Source organism: Peromyscus californicus, unplaced genomic scaffold (assembly GCF_007827085.1).
Source record: "Peromyscus californicus insignis strain IS unplaced genomic scaffold, ASM782708v3 Scaffold_4__1_contigs__length_199733344, whole genome shotgun sequence".
Classification (NCBI taxonomy): Eukaryota; Metazoa; Chordata; class Mammalia; order Rodentia; family Cricetidae; genus Peromyscus; species Peromyscus californicus.
In genome coordinates, this window is record NW_026294562.1 from 121,423,772 (window position 1) to 121,437,011 (window position 13,240).

A 13,240-nucleotide genomic window follows, 5' to 3' on the forward strand; every position below is an offset into this window, starting at 1 on the left:
TTCTATTTAATGGACACAAGATAATGTTAGAGGTTTAAAGTGATTAAACGTGCAGACTATGCAAACCAAGCTTGGTCTCTGGTGTACTACTGTTGCCCTTCCCAGGACCCTTCACTGTGGTCAGCGGGGAGGTGGGGGGGGTGGGGGGTGGGGGGGTGCTCAGTGGTGTCTTGACTGCAGACGGTCCTAAGTCAGAAGGCTTAAATGTCTCCAAGGGGGCTGGGGGCCTCCGCTGTGCTAAGCAGGTGCACCAGCCTTCCTGGGTAAGAAGTCAGCAGCTAGAGATGAGCCTAGAGGGTAGGGCAAGTGAAGTGACCTGGCCACCAGCTACAGAGCTGAGGTCTACGGGGAGCCTGAATGAACCAAGACGATTTGTGTGCTTGGTGTGTGTGTGTGTGTTGGGGGCGGGGTGTCACCTTGACACAAGCTAGTATCTGGGAAGAGAAGCTTCAGCTGAGAAATTGCCTCCATCAGATTTGGGCCTCTGGGCAAGTCTGTGGAGCATTTTCTCAATAATGACTGTGGAAAGGCCCAGGGAACCCCTGGCCAAGAGTTCTGGGGTATACATAAAAGCAAGCTGAGCAAGCCAGCAGGCAGTGCTCTCCCATGGTTTACTGGGTAAGCCCTGGCTTCCCTTAATAGTGGACTCTAGTCCATAAGTCAGATAAACCCGCTGCTTCCCAAGTTGCTTTTAATGAGGGTGTTTGTCACAGGAAATAGAGCTGGGTGTGGTGGCACTCACCTTTAATCACAGCTTGGGAGGTAGAGTCAGCCTGGTCTACAGAGAGAGAGAGAGAGAGAGAGAGAGAGAGAGAGAGAGAGAGAGAGAGATGAGGAGAGAGAGAGAGAGAGAGAGAGAGAAAGAGGGAGAGGGAGAGAGGGAGAGAGACTTAAAAAGGGGGGAGGGGCGGAGACAGAAAGAAAGCACACTAGAACTACATAGTTGACGGCCCCTGAGTCCCCCTTGGGAACATGCACATTTCTCACCGGTCCTACCCTGTGTTGGCCCGGGCTTCCATTATGACTGAAAGCCCTACCCCTGGGTACAGAGATAAAATGGTGTGCTGCTAGAACCCGAGCGTGAGAAGCAGGCCCTCCTGCTTAGGGTATTCATTTGGAAATTTTATATTCAGAATAGAGGCTGGCGCCTGAGCTGCCCTTAGGGAATCCAGACAAGGACTGGGCTTCCTTCCTTCCCTGTGTCCCCCTGAACACCTTAGCATTCTGGCCGGACTCCATATTTGTCCCCAGACTCTGCGCACCCTGGGTGCCACTGGGCCCAGCTCCTTGCCCGGGGCCTTCACCTCCAGTGCACTCCCACATTTTGGGTTCCTTCCCGGTGTTCACGGAACGTCATCGCAGGGCCCTTGGGAGTGCCTGGTGCACAGGCATGACCATTCCTTTGCCGGCCTCCCTCCTCCCTTCCCGTTTCCGTGGCTGAGCTGCCTCTGTAGGCTGTAGCCCAGGGCATGCAGAGTGGGGAGCAGGGGGGCCTGTGAGCTCCAGCCCGCCCCTTCCCTGTAGTGGACCCGCCCCGGGGCCTGGGGCAACTGAAACCACGGAGGAGGAAGCGGTAATCAGGAACTGGGCTGCCCTGGGTTCTGGGCCTGAGTTGGTCCACTGCCGCCCTGCCCCGGGAGCAGCTGCCCACGAAAAGGTAACTCCACCTTCAAGGTCCAGGGAGGTTACGTGGGGGCATGGGCAGGGGGGTGGCAATGGGTGTGGCACCGGAAAGGGGGCCAGGCAGATGTTCTGGAGCCTGAAACCTGTTGGGGTGGGGCTAGGAGCTTTGGGAAGGGGCAGGAGAGCCCAGTGACAGGATTCCTTCAGTGGCTCCCTGACCCCCTGCAGTGCGGCAGACTTAGCGTTGTTGAGGACCCTGGTGCAGGATCGGAAACATCCGGGAATAGTGTGGGTGACGGACCCTAGTACGGATCTCCAGTCTGGTTCCTGGAAAAGGGACCACTGGCTCCGGGACCTGGCCTGGCTCACAGGAAGCGGCAAGGGCCGTCCGCAGCGCAGGACTGCTGTCTGTACCTACTGGGTTTTCTGCTGGGCAGGACCCCACCCATGGAGGCCTGCCTCTAGCCCTCTTTGACCTTCCTAGCCCTTGGCCTCTTTTTCCTGCCCCTCCATCTCCAGCTGCTGCTTGGTCTCCACTAAATGACCCGGTCTCTGTCCCCAGGACACCATCATGGGCTTCTCTTCAGAGCTGTGCAGCCCCCAGGGCCACGGGGCAGTGCAGCAGATGCAGGAAGCTGAGCTTCGATTACTAGAGGGCATGAGGAAGTGGATGGCCCAGGAGGGTCAAGAGTGACCGGGAGTATGCGGGACTGCTGCACCACATGTCTCTGCAGGACAGCGGAGGCCAGGGCTGGAGGCAGCGGCCCCGACAGCCATGTCAGCCAGGTGAGCTTCCACTCACGTTCGGTCTTCTACCCCAAACCCTTAGAGGTGGGGTTGGAGACGCGGCGGCGAGTCCAGGCTTGAGGGCCGTTGTCACGTTCTTCCTGCTTCCCCAATCCCACAATGTGTCACAGTCCTGGGCAGAGATAACAAGCCAGACGGAGAACCTGAGCCGGGTGTTTGCGGCAAACATGCCGAAGATCTGAACTCGGGGCCCTTGAGCAAGCTGAGTGTGCTGATCCGGGAGCGGCAGCACCTGAGAAAAACCTACAACGAGCAGTGGCAGCAGCTGCAGCAGGAGCTCACCAAGGTAGGTGTGCCCCTGAGGAGGACTCTGTCCCAACAAGGAGTTGCACAAGAATGCCTACAGAAGCAGAAGTCACTGACCACGAGGCCTGGCTCCAGGATGGCCGGCCTGGGCCTGCCGAAGCTTTCCTCTTTTTCTCCCCCAGCTTAGGCTAACCTGCTGCAGGGCCTGTCCATGCACTGTCTGTGCCTGAGCAGAGTGCTGAAGTCCAGAAGGGGTGAGGCTAGCCCTTGCCTCAGAGGAGCTCAAAATCAGTGCAGCTCAGGGGTGAGGGACTTTAGGGTGGGCCAAGGTCTGCCTTTGGCTTAGAGTAGCTCCTCTCAGGGCCCCAGAGGAGGCAGAGTCCTGCCTAGGTCTGAACTCCAGCAGTTCTTCAGCTATGGGCTGGGGGGTATGTACTTTGTCTCCCATTCACCTGCTCAGCCTCCGGCACCACACCCCCTTTTCATCGTCTCAGAGCTAGGTCTTACCATGGACCCACAGCACCCCCTTGTGGCCCACCTTCCTTTCTAACTCCCTTCCAATTCAAGGGTCTGCTCATTTGCCCTCCCATCACTTAGGCCTCTATGTTTCAATGACAGAATGGAGGTAATTTCTGCAGAGACTCTATGGCCTACATGCCCGAAATATTTACTAGCTGGCCCTTTAAGACTGGCCAAGCCTAGGAATTTAATCGGTTGCAGATGGAGAAATTGAGGTTCCTAGAAGCAAAATGAAGCTTGCACACTATGTCCCAGCGCCCAAGCAAGAGAACTGGGATGAGAACTCCAGTCTGTGCCGCCACCTAGTGTTCCTATTACCGAGAACATGCTGTGCAGGACGCCATGCAAAATACAAATGTTGGGAAGTTGAAGAGTCGCACAAGCCAGGTGTAGTGGCCTGTAACCCTTGCACTCAGGCAACAGAGGCAAGAAAGGTTGCGGGTTATCCTGGGCCATAGAGCAGGACCCTGTCTAAGAAACAAAAAACCAAACGTGAGGATGGCTCAGCACGTGAAGGGCACTTGCTGCCAAGGACTGTCGTCGCCCCGAGTTTGGTGCCTGGAATCCACAGGGTTTAAGGAGAGAACCAGCCCTTACAAGTTACCTCCGACTTCTACATGTGCGTTATAAACGTATGTACACCTTCACACATGCATACACACACCCTAAGCCATAGTTTCTCAAGAGCTGGAGAGATAGCTTAGTGGTGAGGAGTGCTTACTGCTTGCTCAGAGGATCAGAGTTCGGATCCCAGGACCGTCCATCAACCAAAGTTCACAAACACCTATCACTTTAGTCCCAAGAATCTAAGAGCCCCTTCTGGCTTTGGTGGGCGGGCCTTCCTGCACACATACACACATAAATAACATGAAACAAATCTTTAAGATAATAATAATTCGAGTATGAAGTTGAGTGTCATGGCTCACCTCTGTAATCCCAGCACTCCAGAGATAGGACTGCCACAAGTTTGAGGCCAGCCTGGGCTACAGAGTGAGTTCTGGGTAAACCTGGACTAGAGTGAGACCCTACCCGTCAAAAACAAAACAAAAAAAACCCAAAAAAACCATGATCAGGAAAAGGAAAAGAATTTCAATACCATAACAACACAACAGGAAGCCAAGCCTGGGGGCGCTTCTGATTGTGGAGTCAAGTGAATACACATACCTGAGGCCAACTCTACCTGCCACCCAGGCAGTTGGAGCCTGTACCAAATTCCTCCCTGGTCCCTTCAGCAGCATGTCTATAACTCAGCTCCTCTGACCCTGGCCTAAAGGGCCAGCTTCCCCAGAAGTCTCCAGACTCCTCCAGAAGGATGAGTTTGGCCAGCCTGGCAGCCTGGGTAGCAGAACCCTTCCAAGGCTTTACCTCAGCTAGGACTCCCAAGACTCGAGGACCTGCCTCCCATACTGACCTCCTTTTCTTCCAGACCCACAGCCAGGACATTGAAAAGCTAAAGAGCCAGTACCGGACCCTGGTTCGCGATAGTGCCCAGGCCAGGCGCAAGTACCAGGAAGCCAGCAAAGGTTTGGGAGCTTTCCTTCCTGGCAGGGAGAAAAACCCAGCCCAGTAGACCTGCCTGCTGGTGCCCAGGGGGTGGGGCTGCTGCTTGGGCCTCTGGAATGTCAACCTCCCCTGAGCGTGTGTGTATGTGTGTGTGTGTGTGTGTGTGTGTGTGTGTGTGTGTGTGTGCGCGCGCTGCGCCAGGGCGCGCGCGCATGCTCATGATGTGCCTCCCCCAACACACACACCTCTTACAGACAAGGATCGAGACAAGGCCAAAGACAAGTATGTGCGCAGCCTGTGGAAGCTCTTTGCCCACCACAACCGCTACGTCCTGGGTGTGAGGGCCCGCACAACTGCACCATCAGCACTACCACCAATTCATTGCTGCCCCCAGTCTGCTGCAGTCACTGCAGGACTTGCATGAGGAGATGGCGGGCATCCTGTAAGCCCACAGCCCCCATTCCATCCTAACCAACAGTAAAACATAAGACTGGAACTGGCCGGGGCGCGTGGGGGCGAGGTACTAGGCCTGGAGATACAGACTTGGGGTCAGCAGCACATCAATGCCTTATGTATTTATTGGGGACCTAGTTCCGAGTACTTCCTGGGTGCCAGGCACTGCCCACAGAATCTCAGTGGATCGGTGTTTCCACCGCCTGTGTGCCCTATAATCTTACCAGGAAGCAGAAGGCCAAGGAGGCCTTAAATGATTTGCCTAAGGTCATTTCACTTGCAAATGAGCAGAGGTGTGTGTGGTGTGGTGGGGGGTGGCGGGGTTGGGGGGCGAGTCCCTCTAACCTAGCATTGCTGCTGAACCCGTGCCCTAGGCTGAGTTGCCCTCCTTGCCCAGCCAGAGGCCCTCTGACTCGATGGTTCTATGGGGTGGGGGATGCAGGAAAGGACATCCTGCAGGAATACCTGGAGATTAGCAGTCTGGTGCAGGACGATGTGGCTATCCATTCACCGGGAGCTGGCTGCGGCTGCTGCCCGTATCCAGCCTGAGTTTGAGTACCTAGGCTTCCTTCGACAGTATGGGTAAGCCAGCCCTTATCCCCGAACCTTCTGGGCACCAGGGACTTCTGACCTAGTCGCTGAAGGGCCTTGTCCACCCACAGGTCCACCCCTGATTGTCCCACCATGTGTCACTTTCGATGAGTCACTTCTTGAAGAGGGTGAACAGCTGGAACCTGGAGAGCTGCAGCTGAATGAGCTGACGTTGGAGAGCGTGCAGCACACGTGTGTGGTAGTTTGGCAGACTACGTGTGTGGATGTGGGCAGGGAACCCTTAGCTAGGTGGCCAGACTAGGTTGGCTTTGTTGGGGTGCATGTGGCGGCGGGGAGGCGGGCAACAGCTTTCACTCTCCTGTCCTTGGGTGCAGGCTGACCCTCCGTGACGGATGAACTGGCTGCGGCCACCAGAGAGGTGCTGAGCCGGCAGGAGATGGTCAGTCAGCTGCAGAGCCAGCTGAGAAACGAGGAGCAGAACACACCCACCCCCCGGGAGCGGTGAGCAGGCCCCCACCTGCAGCAGCCTCCTGGCTCTCCCTCCACCGTGCGGGCAAAACTTCAGACTGAGTTGTTCCTCTCTGCTCTCTGCTGCAGGGTGCAGCTTCTGGGCAAGAGGCAGGTGCTACAAGAGGCAATACAGGGGTTACAGGTAGCGCTGTGCAGCCAAGACAAGCTCCAGGCCCAGCAGGAGCTGCTGCAGAAGAAGATGGAGCAGCTAGGCACCGGCGAGCCCCCCGGCTGTACCGCTCCCTCCAGGAAGATCGCCATTCCCACCTCCTCCGCGGTGAGATGCCCTGCCGCCACCCCTGCCCTCCCTTGCCAGCCTACCCCGCAGGGGCTGTGCTCCTCATTTTTACCCCTCCCCCTCCCTAAGCCTGGCCACCCGCTGACGTCTGTCCCTGGCCTCAGGAGCAGGAGCGAGAGGGGGGGAAGGACACCCACACTGGAGATCCTTAAAAGCCACTTCTCTGGAATCTTCCGCCCCAAGTTCTCTGTGAGTAGTACGAAGGCTGAGCCTCTGCCTCTGCCCCATCTAGTTAGGCCAGGCCAGGAGTCTCAGGCATGCTCCGCAGACTTCCACGCCCTAAATGGAAGGACCTACCCATAAAACTGCTTTCATGGGGCAGGGGGTGGGGGGGAGGGGAGCATCCTTTTCTTCCTTGGGGTTCCAGGCTGCAGATACCTCCGAGCCCTGCCAGTCCCCGTGTCCTCCCCTCAGCACCCTTGTCAGCTGCAGGGCCCCTGCAGCGTTGGCTACTCCATTGCTCTGTTCTGCTCTGGGAGTGACCGGGAGGCCTACAGTGCGGAGGAGAGAAGTAACTAACTTGGTTGGGGTCCGCTAGCCTGGGCGTTCCCATCCCAGTTGTGCTCAGAGTGAGCTTGAACCAGGCCTCTCTGGTGTCACACGGATAGCTGTAAGGAGGAGAGCGTATGAGACAGAGAGACCCTCCACTAGCCCAGTGTTCTCACCCCTATGAGCCAGCCCAAGGACCCCCTGCACGCTCCTTCCAGATCCCTCCGCTTCTCCCCTATGAGCCAGCCCAGGGACCCCTGCACGCTCCTTCCAGATCCCCTCCACTTCCTCCCCCTATGAGCCAGCCCAGGGACCCCTGCACGCTCCTTCTAGATCCCTCCGCTTCTCCCCTATGAGCCAGCCCAGGGACCCCTGCACGCTCCTTCCAGATCCCTCCACTTCTCCCCTATGAGCCAGCCCAGGGACCCCTGCATGCTCCTTCTAGATCCCTCCGCCACTGCAGCTCGTCCCCGAGGTGCAGAAGCCCCTCTATGAGCAGCTGTGGTACCACGGGGGCCGTCCCACGGGCAGAGGTGGCTGAGCTGCTAACACATTCCGGGGACTTCCTGGTTCGGGAGAGCCAGGGCAAGCAGGAGTATGTGCTCTCGGTGTTGTGGGACGGCCAGCCCCGGCACTTCATCATCCAGTCCTCAGACGTGAGTGGGGCCGGGGGAACCCTGAGCCTTCTGGACCCTACCCCCCCTCCTCCTTCCCCTCTCCAGGGAAAGGGACCTAGACAACTTTGAGAGAGTAGGGAGTAATGCTGCGTCTTAGGTGCCTCTTCTCTAACTCGGAGGGAGCCACAGAGAAGGAAGATAGTGGGGTGCCATGTACCCCACTCCACTGCCTTCTGCTGTGTGTCCTAGAGAGTCCCTGTCCCTCCCCCCAGGGCTCAGGCCCTCCTTACCAAAGGAAGCTGCTGACCTCATCTCTCCCCCCACACGCCCACCCACCCCTGCCTCATAGAACCTGTACCGGCTGGAAGGAGATGGCTTTCCCAGCATCCCTTTGCTCATCGACCACCTGCTGTCCTCCCAGCAGCCCCTTACAAAGAGGAGCGGTGCTGTCCTGTACAGGGCGGTGCCCAAGGGTGAGCCTGTGGCCAGCCTGGCCCATGTAGGGGTTTGGACCTCACAGGTCAGCCCCAGCTCCCACCCAGTCTACATTCAGAGCGAGCGTGAAGTGAGCATCACCCCGCAAGGTGGTCAGTCTCAGTTCGGGATGTCTTCCCACCTGCGGGCCATATATACAAGCCTGATCCCCAGATTATCTGAGTGTGTCCTGATAGGACCAACCCTACCAGCCAATGTGATGCACTGATGCTCCAAAACAGATGTAGCGTCAGCAGGAGAGGTATTCAGGCCTTCATGGGGCGCATCCTGTTGGCCGACTCCCAGCTTCTCTTCTCAGGACAAGTGGGTGCTGAAGCATGAGGGACCTGGTGTGTGGGCGAGCAGATTGGAAGGGTAGGTAGCCCTGCCAACCCTGGGGTTCTCCAGCCGTCTGGGGTCTACCTGTTACCCTTCCTCACCAGCTTCTCTCCCAGACCCCCTCACCAAGTCCCCCCTTGGGTTTCACCTCCAGAGTCCTAGAGGGTCTCCTTGACTCAGTGGGTCTCCAGCCTGGACCCTGGCTCCTTCCTCAGAAAACAGCGAATAACTAGGCCCCCTAGAAGCCAGCACCCCACCCCCCAGCACTTGCCCACTCAAGGGCTTCTCACCAAGCACCTCTGTTAATGTAAAATACCCGTCACTTCCCAATCAGAATGCTTTTCCAACCCAAAGAAAAGTGATTTCTGGATTTCCCCATGTCACTTCTCAGAGAAGGTGGCACAGGTCACTTTTGTGTCCCCTGCTAGGGGGAGAATTTCTAGAGAGCTAGGGTGACAAGTCGGGCATGAACAGTGGGGACAAGATGGGTTGTCCCCCTTGAGGTGAGAAAGGTCAGCAGTACCAGGAAGTTGTGTTATGAGCCCAGGACGGTTTCAGGGGAACTTCGGAGAAGTGTTTAGTGGGCGCCTTCGAGCAGACAACACCCCAGTGGCTGTGAAGTCTTGTCGAGAGACGCTCCCACCTGACCTTAAGAGCCAAGTTTCTTCAAAGAAGCGAGGTGGGTGATAAAATAAACGTAACTAGGGGCTGGAGAGATGGCTCAGAGGTTAAGGGGCACTGCGCTGCTCTTCCAGAGAACCTGAGTTCAGTTCCACAGGGTGGCTCAAAACCATCTATAATTTGATCTGGTGCCCTCTTCTGGCATATAGGCAGAACACTGTATACATAATAAAATCTTTAAAATAAAATAAGTATGACTAAAGTTTCCTTGTACAAGAGGGTTTCTCTGTGCACGGCCTGGCATTTAATCCTCCAAAGTTCTCTCAGACCTGAGTAGCACTCATAATGCAAAGAGGTACTGACCAGGAGCCCCCCTGCAGTCACGTGCCCAGGGCTGCTGGCATTCAAGGTCATGCTTTTCTTGAGGTGAGGGTGGGGGAGTTAGGGGCAGGTGCAGAAGGCTGTGAGCACAGATCCCACACGAGCCTAAGCAGCAGAGTTCCACAGGATCCTGAAACAGTACAACCATCCCAACATTGTGCGTCTCATCGGGGTCTGCAACCCAGAAACAGCCCATCTACATTGTCATGGAGCTGGTGCAAGGTGAGATGGAGGTCTGGTCTCCAGGGTGAGGGCTCGGCTTGCCCGGTGTCTCCCACCAGACTCAAGGCTACCCTCACCTCCAGGGGGCGACTTTCTCACCTTCCTCGCGGACAGAGGGAGCTCCCGCTTGCGGGTAAAGACTCTGCTGCAGATGGTCGGGGGAACGCAGCTGCTGGCATGCGGAGTACTTGGAAAGCAAGTGCTGCATCCACCGGTAAGTGGACTGCAAGCCCTGGCAGACCGTGGCATGGTGGCCACCAGGCATCAGCTCCCAGGCTGAATTGGTCTCTAGTGCCTTGTGTTTGAGAGTTACACTGTATGTGAGTGTACGCCCGGTGCATAGGCTACATGTGTGCCCATGGGTTGTGGAGGCCAGAGATCAGTGTTAGGTGTCTCCATTTTTACCACTTTTGTTTTGGAGACAGAGTGTCGCACTGAATCCGGAGCTCATGGATTTGGTGAATCTGGCCAGCGAGCGAGCTTCAAGGGATCCACTTCTTTTCTAACAGCACCCAGTGGGGATAACAGACAGGCATTGCCAACCTTTTCTGTGAGAGCTGGGGATCTGAACTCAGGCCCTGTGTTCGCACAGCGGGGCACTTTACTGAGCCACCTCCTAAGCCCCGAGGAGCAGCTGTCATTCACTGTCTAGAGTGTTTGAACCCAGCTGGGCAAACATTGGCTGAAGGGGACCAATGTCTTCCCTGCTTCCCCCCAGGGATCTGGCTGCTCGGAACTGCCTGGTGACAGAGAAGAACATCCTGAAGATCAGTGACTTTGGGATGTCCCCGAGAAGAAGCTGACGGAATCTATGCAGCCTCAGGGGGCCTCAGACAAGTCCCCTGTTAAGTGGACTGCCCCCTGAGGCCCTTAACTATGGTACCCCGATTCTCTACCCATCCTGGACTACGAGGCTGAAGGCTGGGCATGGGTGGACTCTGGGTCCCTGACTGTGGACAGTCTCCCCATGCTGCCCTTGCCTCCTTGCAGGCCGCTACTCCTCAGAGAGTGATGTGTGGAGCTTTGGCATTTTGCTGTGGGAGACCTTCAGCCTGGGGGGCCTCACCCTACTCCCAACCTCACCAATCAACAGACACGGGAGTTTGTAGAAAAGGGTAAGGCCACAGTTATATGGTAGTGCCTCAGGGCCAAGCTCCTGGCTGACGATGCTCCAGCCCACATGCTTCCTCCTCAAACTCCCTACTGGGGCAGAATAAGAACAGACTGTAGGCTGCCCACAGGTTGGCAGGGCCTGTTTATGCGGGGTGGTTAGAGATTAGAACCTAGGCCTCCATCTTGGGGTTCTTAGACAAGACTGGTTCCCTAAGGGCAGTGACTCTGAAGCAGTCTGGTCCCTTCTTATACTGGCTACATTGCACCTGTCCTCGTAGGGGGAGTCGTCTGCCTTGCCCAGAGCTGTGCCCTGATGCAGTCTTCAGGCTTATGGAGCAGTGCTGGGCCTATGAGCCTGGGCAGAGGCCCAGCTTCAGCACCATCTTCCAGGAGCTACAGAGCATCCGCAAGCGGCATCGGTGAGGTCCGGAGGGCCCCTGGCTGAAGCCAGTGGCCTGGTCCAGGGCAAGAGTATACCTCCTCAGCAGCTCCCAGTCATTGTTGGACAGCTCCAAGACCTGGGTTCCAACCACCCCCAACAGGGCTGCTGGCAGGGTGCAGCCCCAGGGAGGCTCTCTGTCCTTCTTCCTGCCCAATTTCTTATCTTAGGCAGAAAAATAAAACCAGTTGTGCCCATCAGGGTAATCTTGGCATGTGTGCTCCTCTGGAGGCCAGGAGCCAGTTCTGGAGAAGATCAGTCCTTATGGTGTCAGTGGAAAGAGGAAGGACAGAGAGTACACATGGTGTAGACCTGACATGATTGGAAGCTCAGGATGATATACAAGCTTTGGCCAGATGATGGCGCTGTTCTCTAGAAAAGGATCACAGCTTTCTCAAGGCTTCCAGTTGCTTTCTGGGATCCTAAGGAGATAAAAAGTGGGCTGATGTAAAGCAGCAACAGAGGTGTGAAAGTCACCGGATTAATAAATATTTAGAGAGTAGCTGTCGCTGTGGAAGTGTGCAAGTCACAGAGAGTTCAGGAGGAGATGGGAAAAACCGTTTAAAGATAAGGAAACAGGTAAAGTAAGACATCCCCACAAAGAAGAAATACTTTTCTAAGACAGGGCCTGAGCAAGGCCGAAGCCCCCCAAGTCCCAATGAAATCCCTAGTCACCTGAAACAGTCCTCAGAAACGGGGGGAGGTTCGGGAAGATAGGCAGCGTGGGGCTAAAAAATAAGAAACAACACACACTGGGAGTGGGGTTATAAGACCGTAAGGAGGGCCGTGAAATACCCATAACCCCCCACTCCCACCCCCACCGCCCACCAGACACGGGACACCACACCGCACACCACACACCACATTCTTGGTCAGGCATGATGGTCATGTCTGTGTCATCGGTTTTCAAAGAGATCAAAGAAAGCCTCTGTGGAGGCTGGGGATGCAGGTCAGTTGATGGAGTGGTTGTGTAGGATGCACGAGGCCCTGGGTTCCATCATCTGTATCACATACAAATGCCTTGTACTTGGGAGGTAGAGGTGAGTGAGTTTTCTTTGAGTTGAAGCCCGGCCTCTGCTACATAGAGAGTGTGGGGCCAGCCTGGGTACCATGAGACTCTGTCTCAAAACAACAACAAAAAAAAACCCAAAAATAATAATAGTGGGGTTGGGGTTCCGGGAGTCCAGAGAGCCACTGCTGAGGGATGGGCATAGGCAAGTAGATCTCTCTGTGAGTTTGAGACCAGCCTGATCTACAGAGAGTAGAGTTCTGGGGAGAGCCAGCTCTCCATAGAGAGAACCTGTCTAGAAAGAAAAGTACTGACTCACTTTTTTTTTTTTTTTTTTTTTTTTGAGAGACAAGATCTCACTATGTAGCAAAACTCAATGTGTAGACCAGGCTGGCTTTAAATTTACAGAGATGCACCTGCCTCTGCTTCCTGAGTGCTAGGATTAAAGGTGTAACCCCCCACCACAACTTGGCTCTGAGATCCACTCTTACCAAGAGTGAAAAAGAAGATGGAGTGAGAGAGACCTGAACAGACATGTTACTGTTTCCAGCGAATCCGCAGAAGCCTCGGCTCCTGTGCCAGGCAGAGGAGGGTGTGTACTGAGTGAGAAGGGAAGGGGACACGCTCAGTTGCTGAACAGCTGACACCCAATTCTCCAAGCCACTTTTGGCTGCAGCCATAACATGGCTGTGAAAGAAAAAAATCAAGAGAAATCAAGGACTTGTTGCAGGGAGTCTTCACAGATGGGGTTAAAGGCAGGTCAGTGAGAGGAGTTCTTGCCGTCTGATTCTGGGGGAGGCCACCAGTTCAGACCACTGTGACCCAGCCTAGAATCTGAATGGTGAGCTCAGGTGCTCAGCAATGACCTTAGTCCCCTCCCATCACACTGCCCATTTTACCTACTTCCCAGGCCGAGGGGAAGGGATTTCTTGGTGCATTCTTGAGCTAATTTGGGAGGACCCGTTTAGGTATTAGGCAACACATCTCTTAGAGTTGCACCCTGTCAAGAGTCAAGAGGAGATGAT

General features: G+C 55.6%; 1 protein-coding gene and 1 long non-coding RNA gene across 2 annotated transcripts in view; both read left to right on the forward strand.

Annotated features, from left to right (window-relative positions):
* The window catches only part of Fes (FES proto-oncogene, tyrosine kinase), a 16,779-nt gene extending 5,371 nt beyond the window's left edge, over window positions 1–11,408 (forward strand). The window contains 17 exon segments of the mRNA XM_052713265.1: window positions 7,446–7,511; window positions 7,513–7,656; window positions 7,967–8,098; window positions 8,411–8,434; window positions 8,437–8,466; window positions 8,989–9,090; window positions 9,551–9,610; window positions 9,612–9,654; window positions 9,738–9,817; window positions 9,819–9,868; window positions 10,373–10,442; window positions 10,444–10,494; window positions 10,496–10,513; window positions 10,515–10,533; window positions 10,645–10,715; window positions 10,718–10,788; window positions 11,046–11,408. Of these exon segments, the coding sequence (XP_052569225.1) occupies window positions 7,446–7,511; window positions 7,513–7,656; window positions 7,967–8,098; window positions 8,411–8,434; window positions 8,437–8,466; window positions 8,989–9,090; window positions 9,551–9,610; window positions 9,612–9,654; window positions 9,738–9,817; window positions 9,819–9,868; window positions 10,373–10,442; window positions 10,444–10,494; window positions 10,496–10,513; window positions 10,515–10,533; window positions 10,645–10,715; window positions 10,718–10,788; window positions 11,046–11,190 (1,176 nt within the window). The 3' untranslated portion in view covers window positions 11,191–11,408.
* On the forward strand, window positions 2,584–5,044 carry LOC128094750 (uncharacterized). The gene is made up of 3 exons (XR_008213041.1): window positions 2,584–2,716; window positions 4,622–4,718; window positions 4,953–5,044. It is a non-coding gene; the product is annotated as an uncharacterized LOC128094750 (long non-coding RNA).
* Window positions 11,409–13,240: the final 1,832 nt, after the last annotated feature.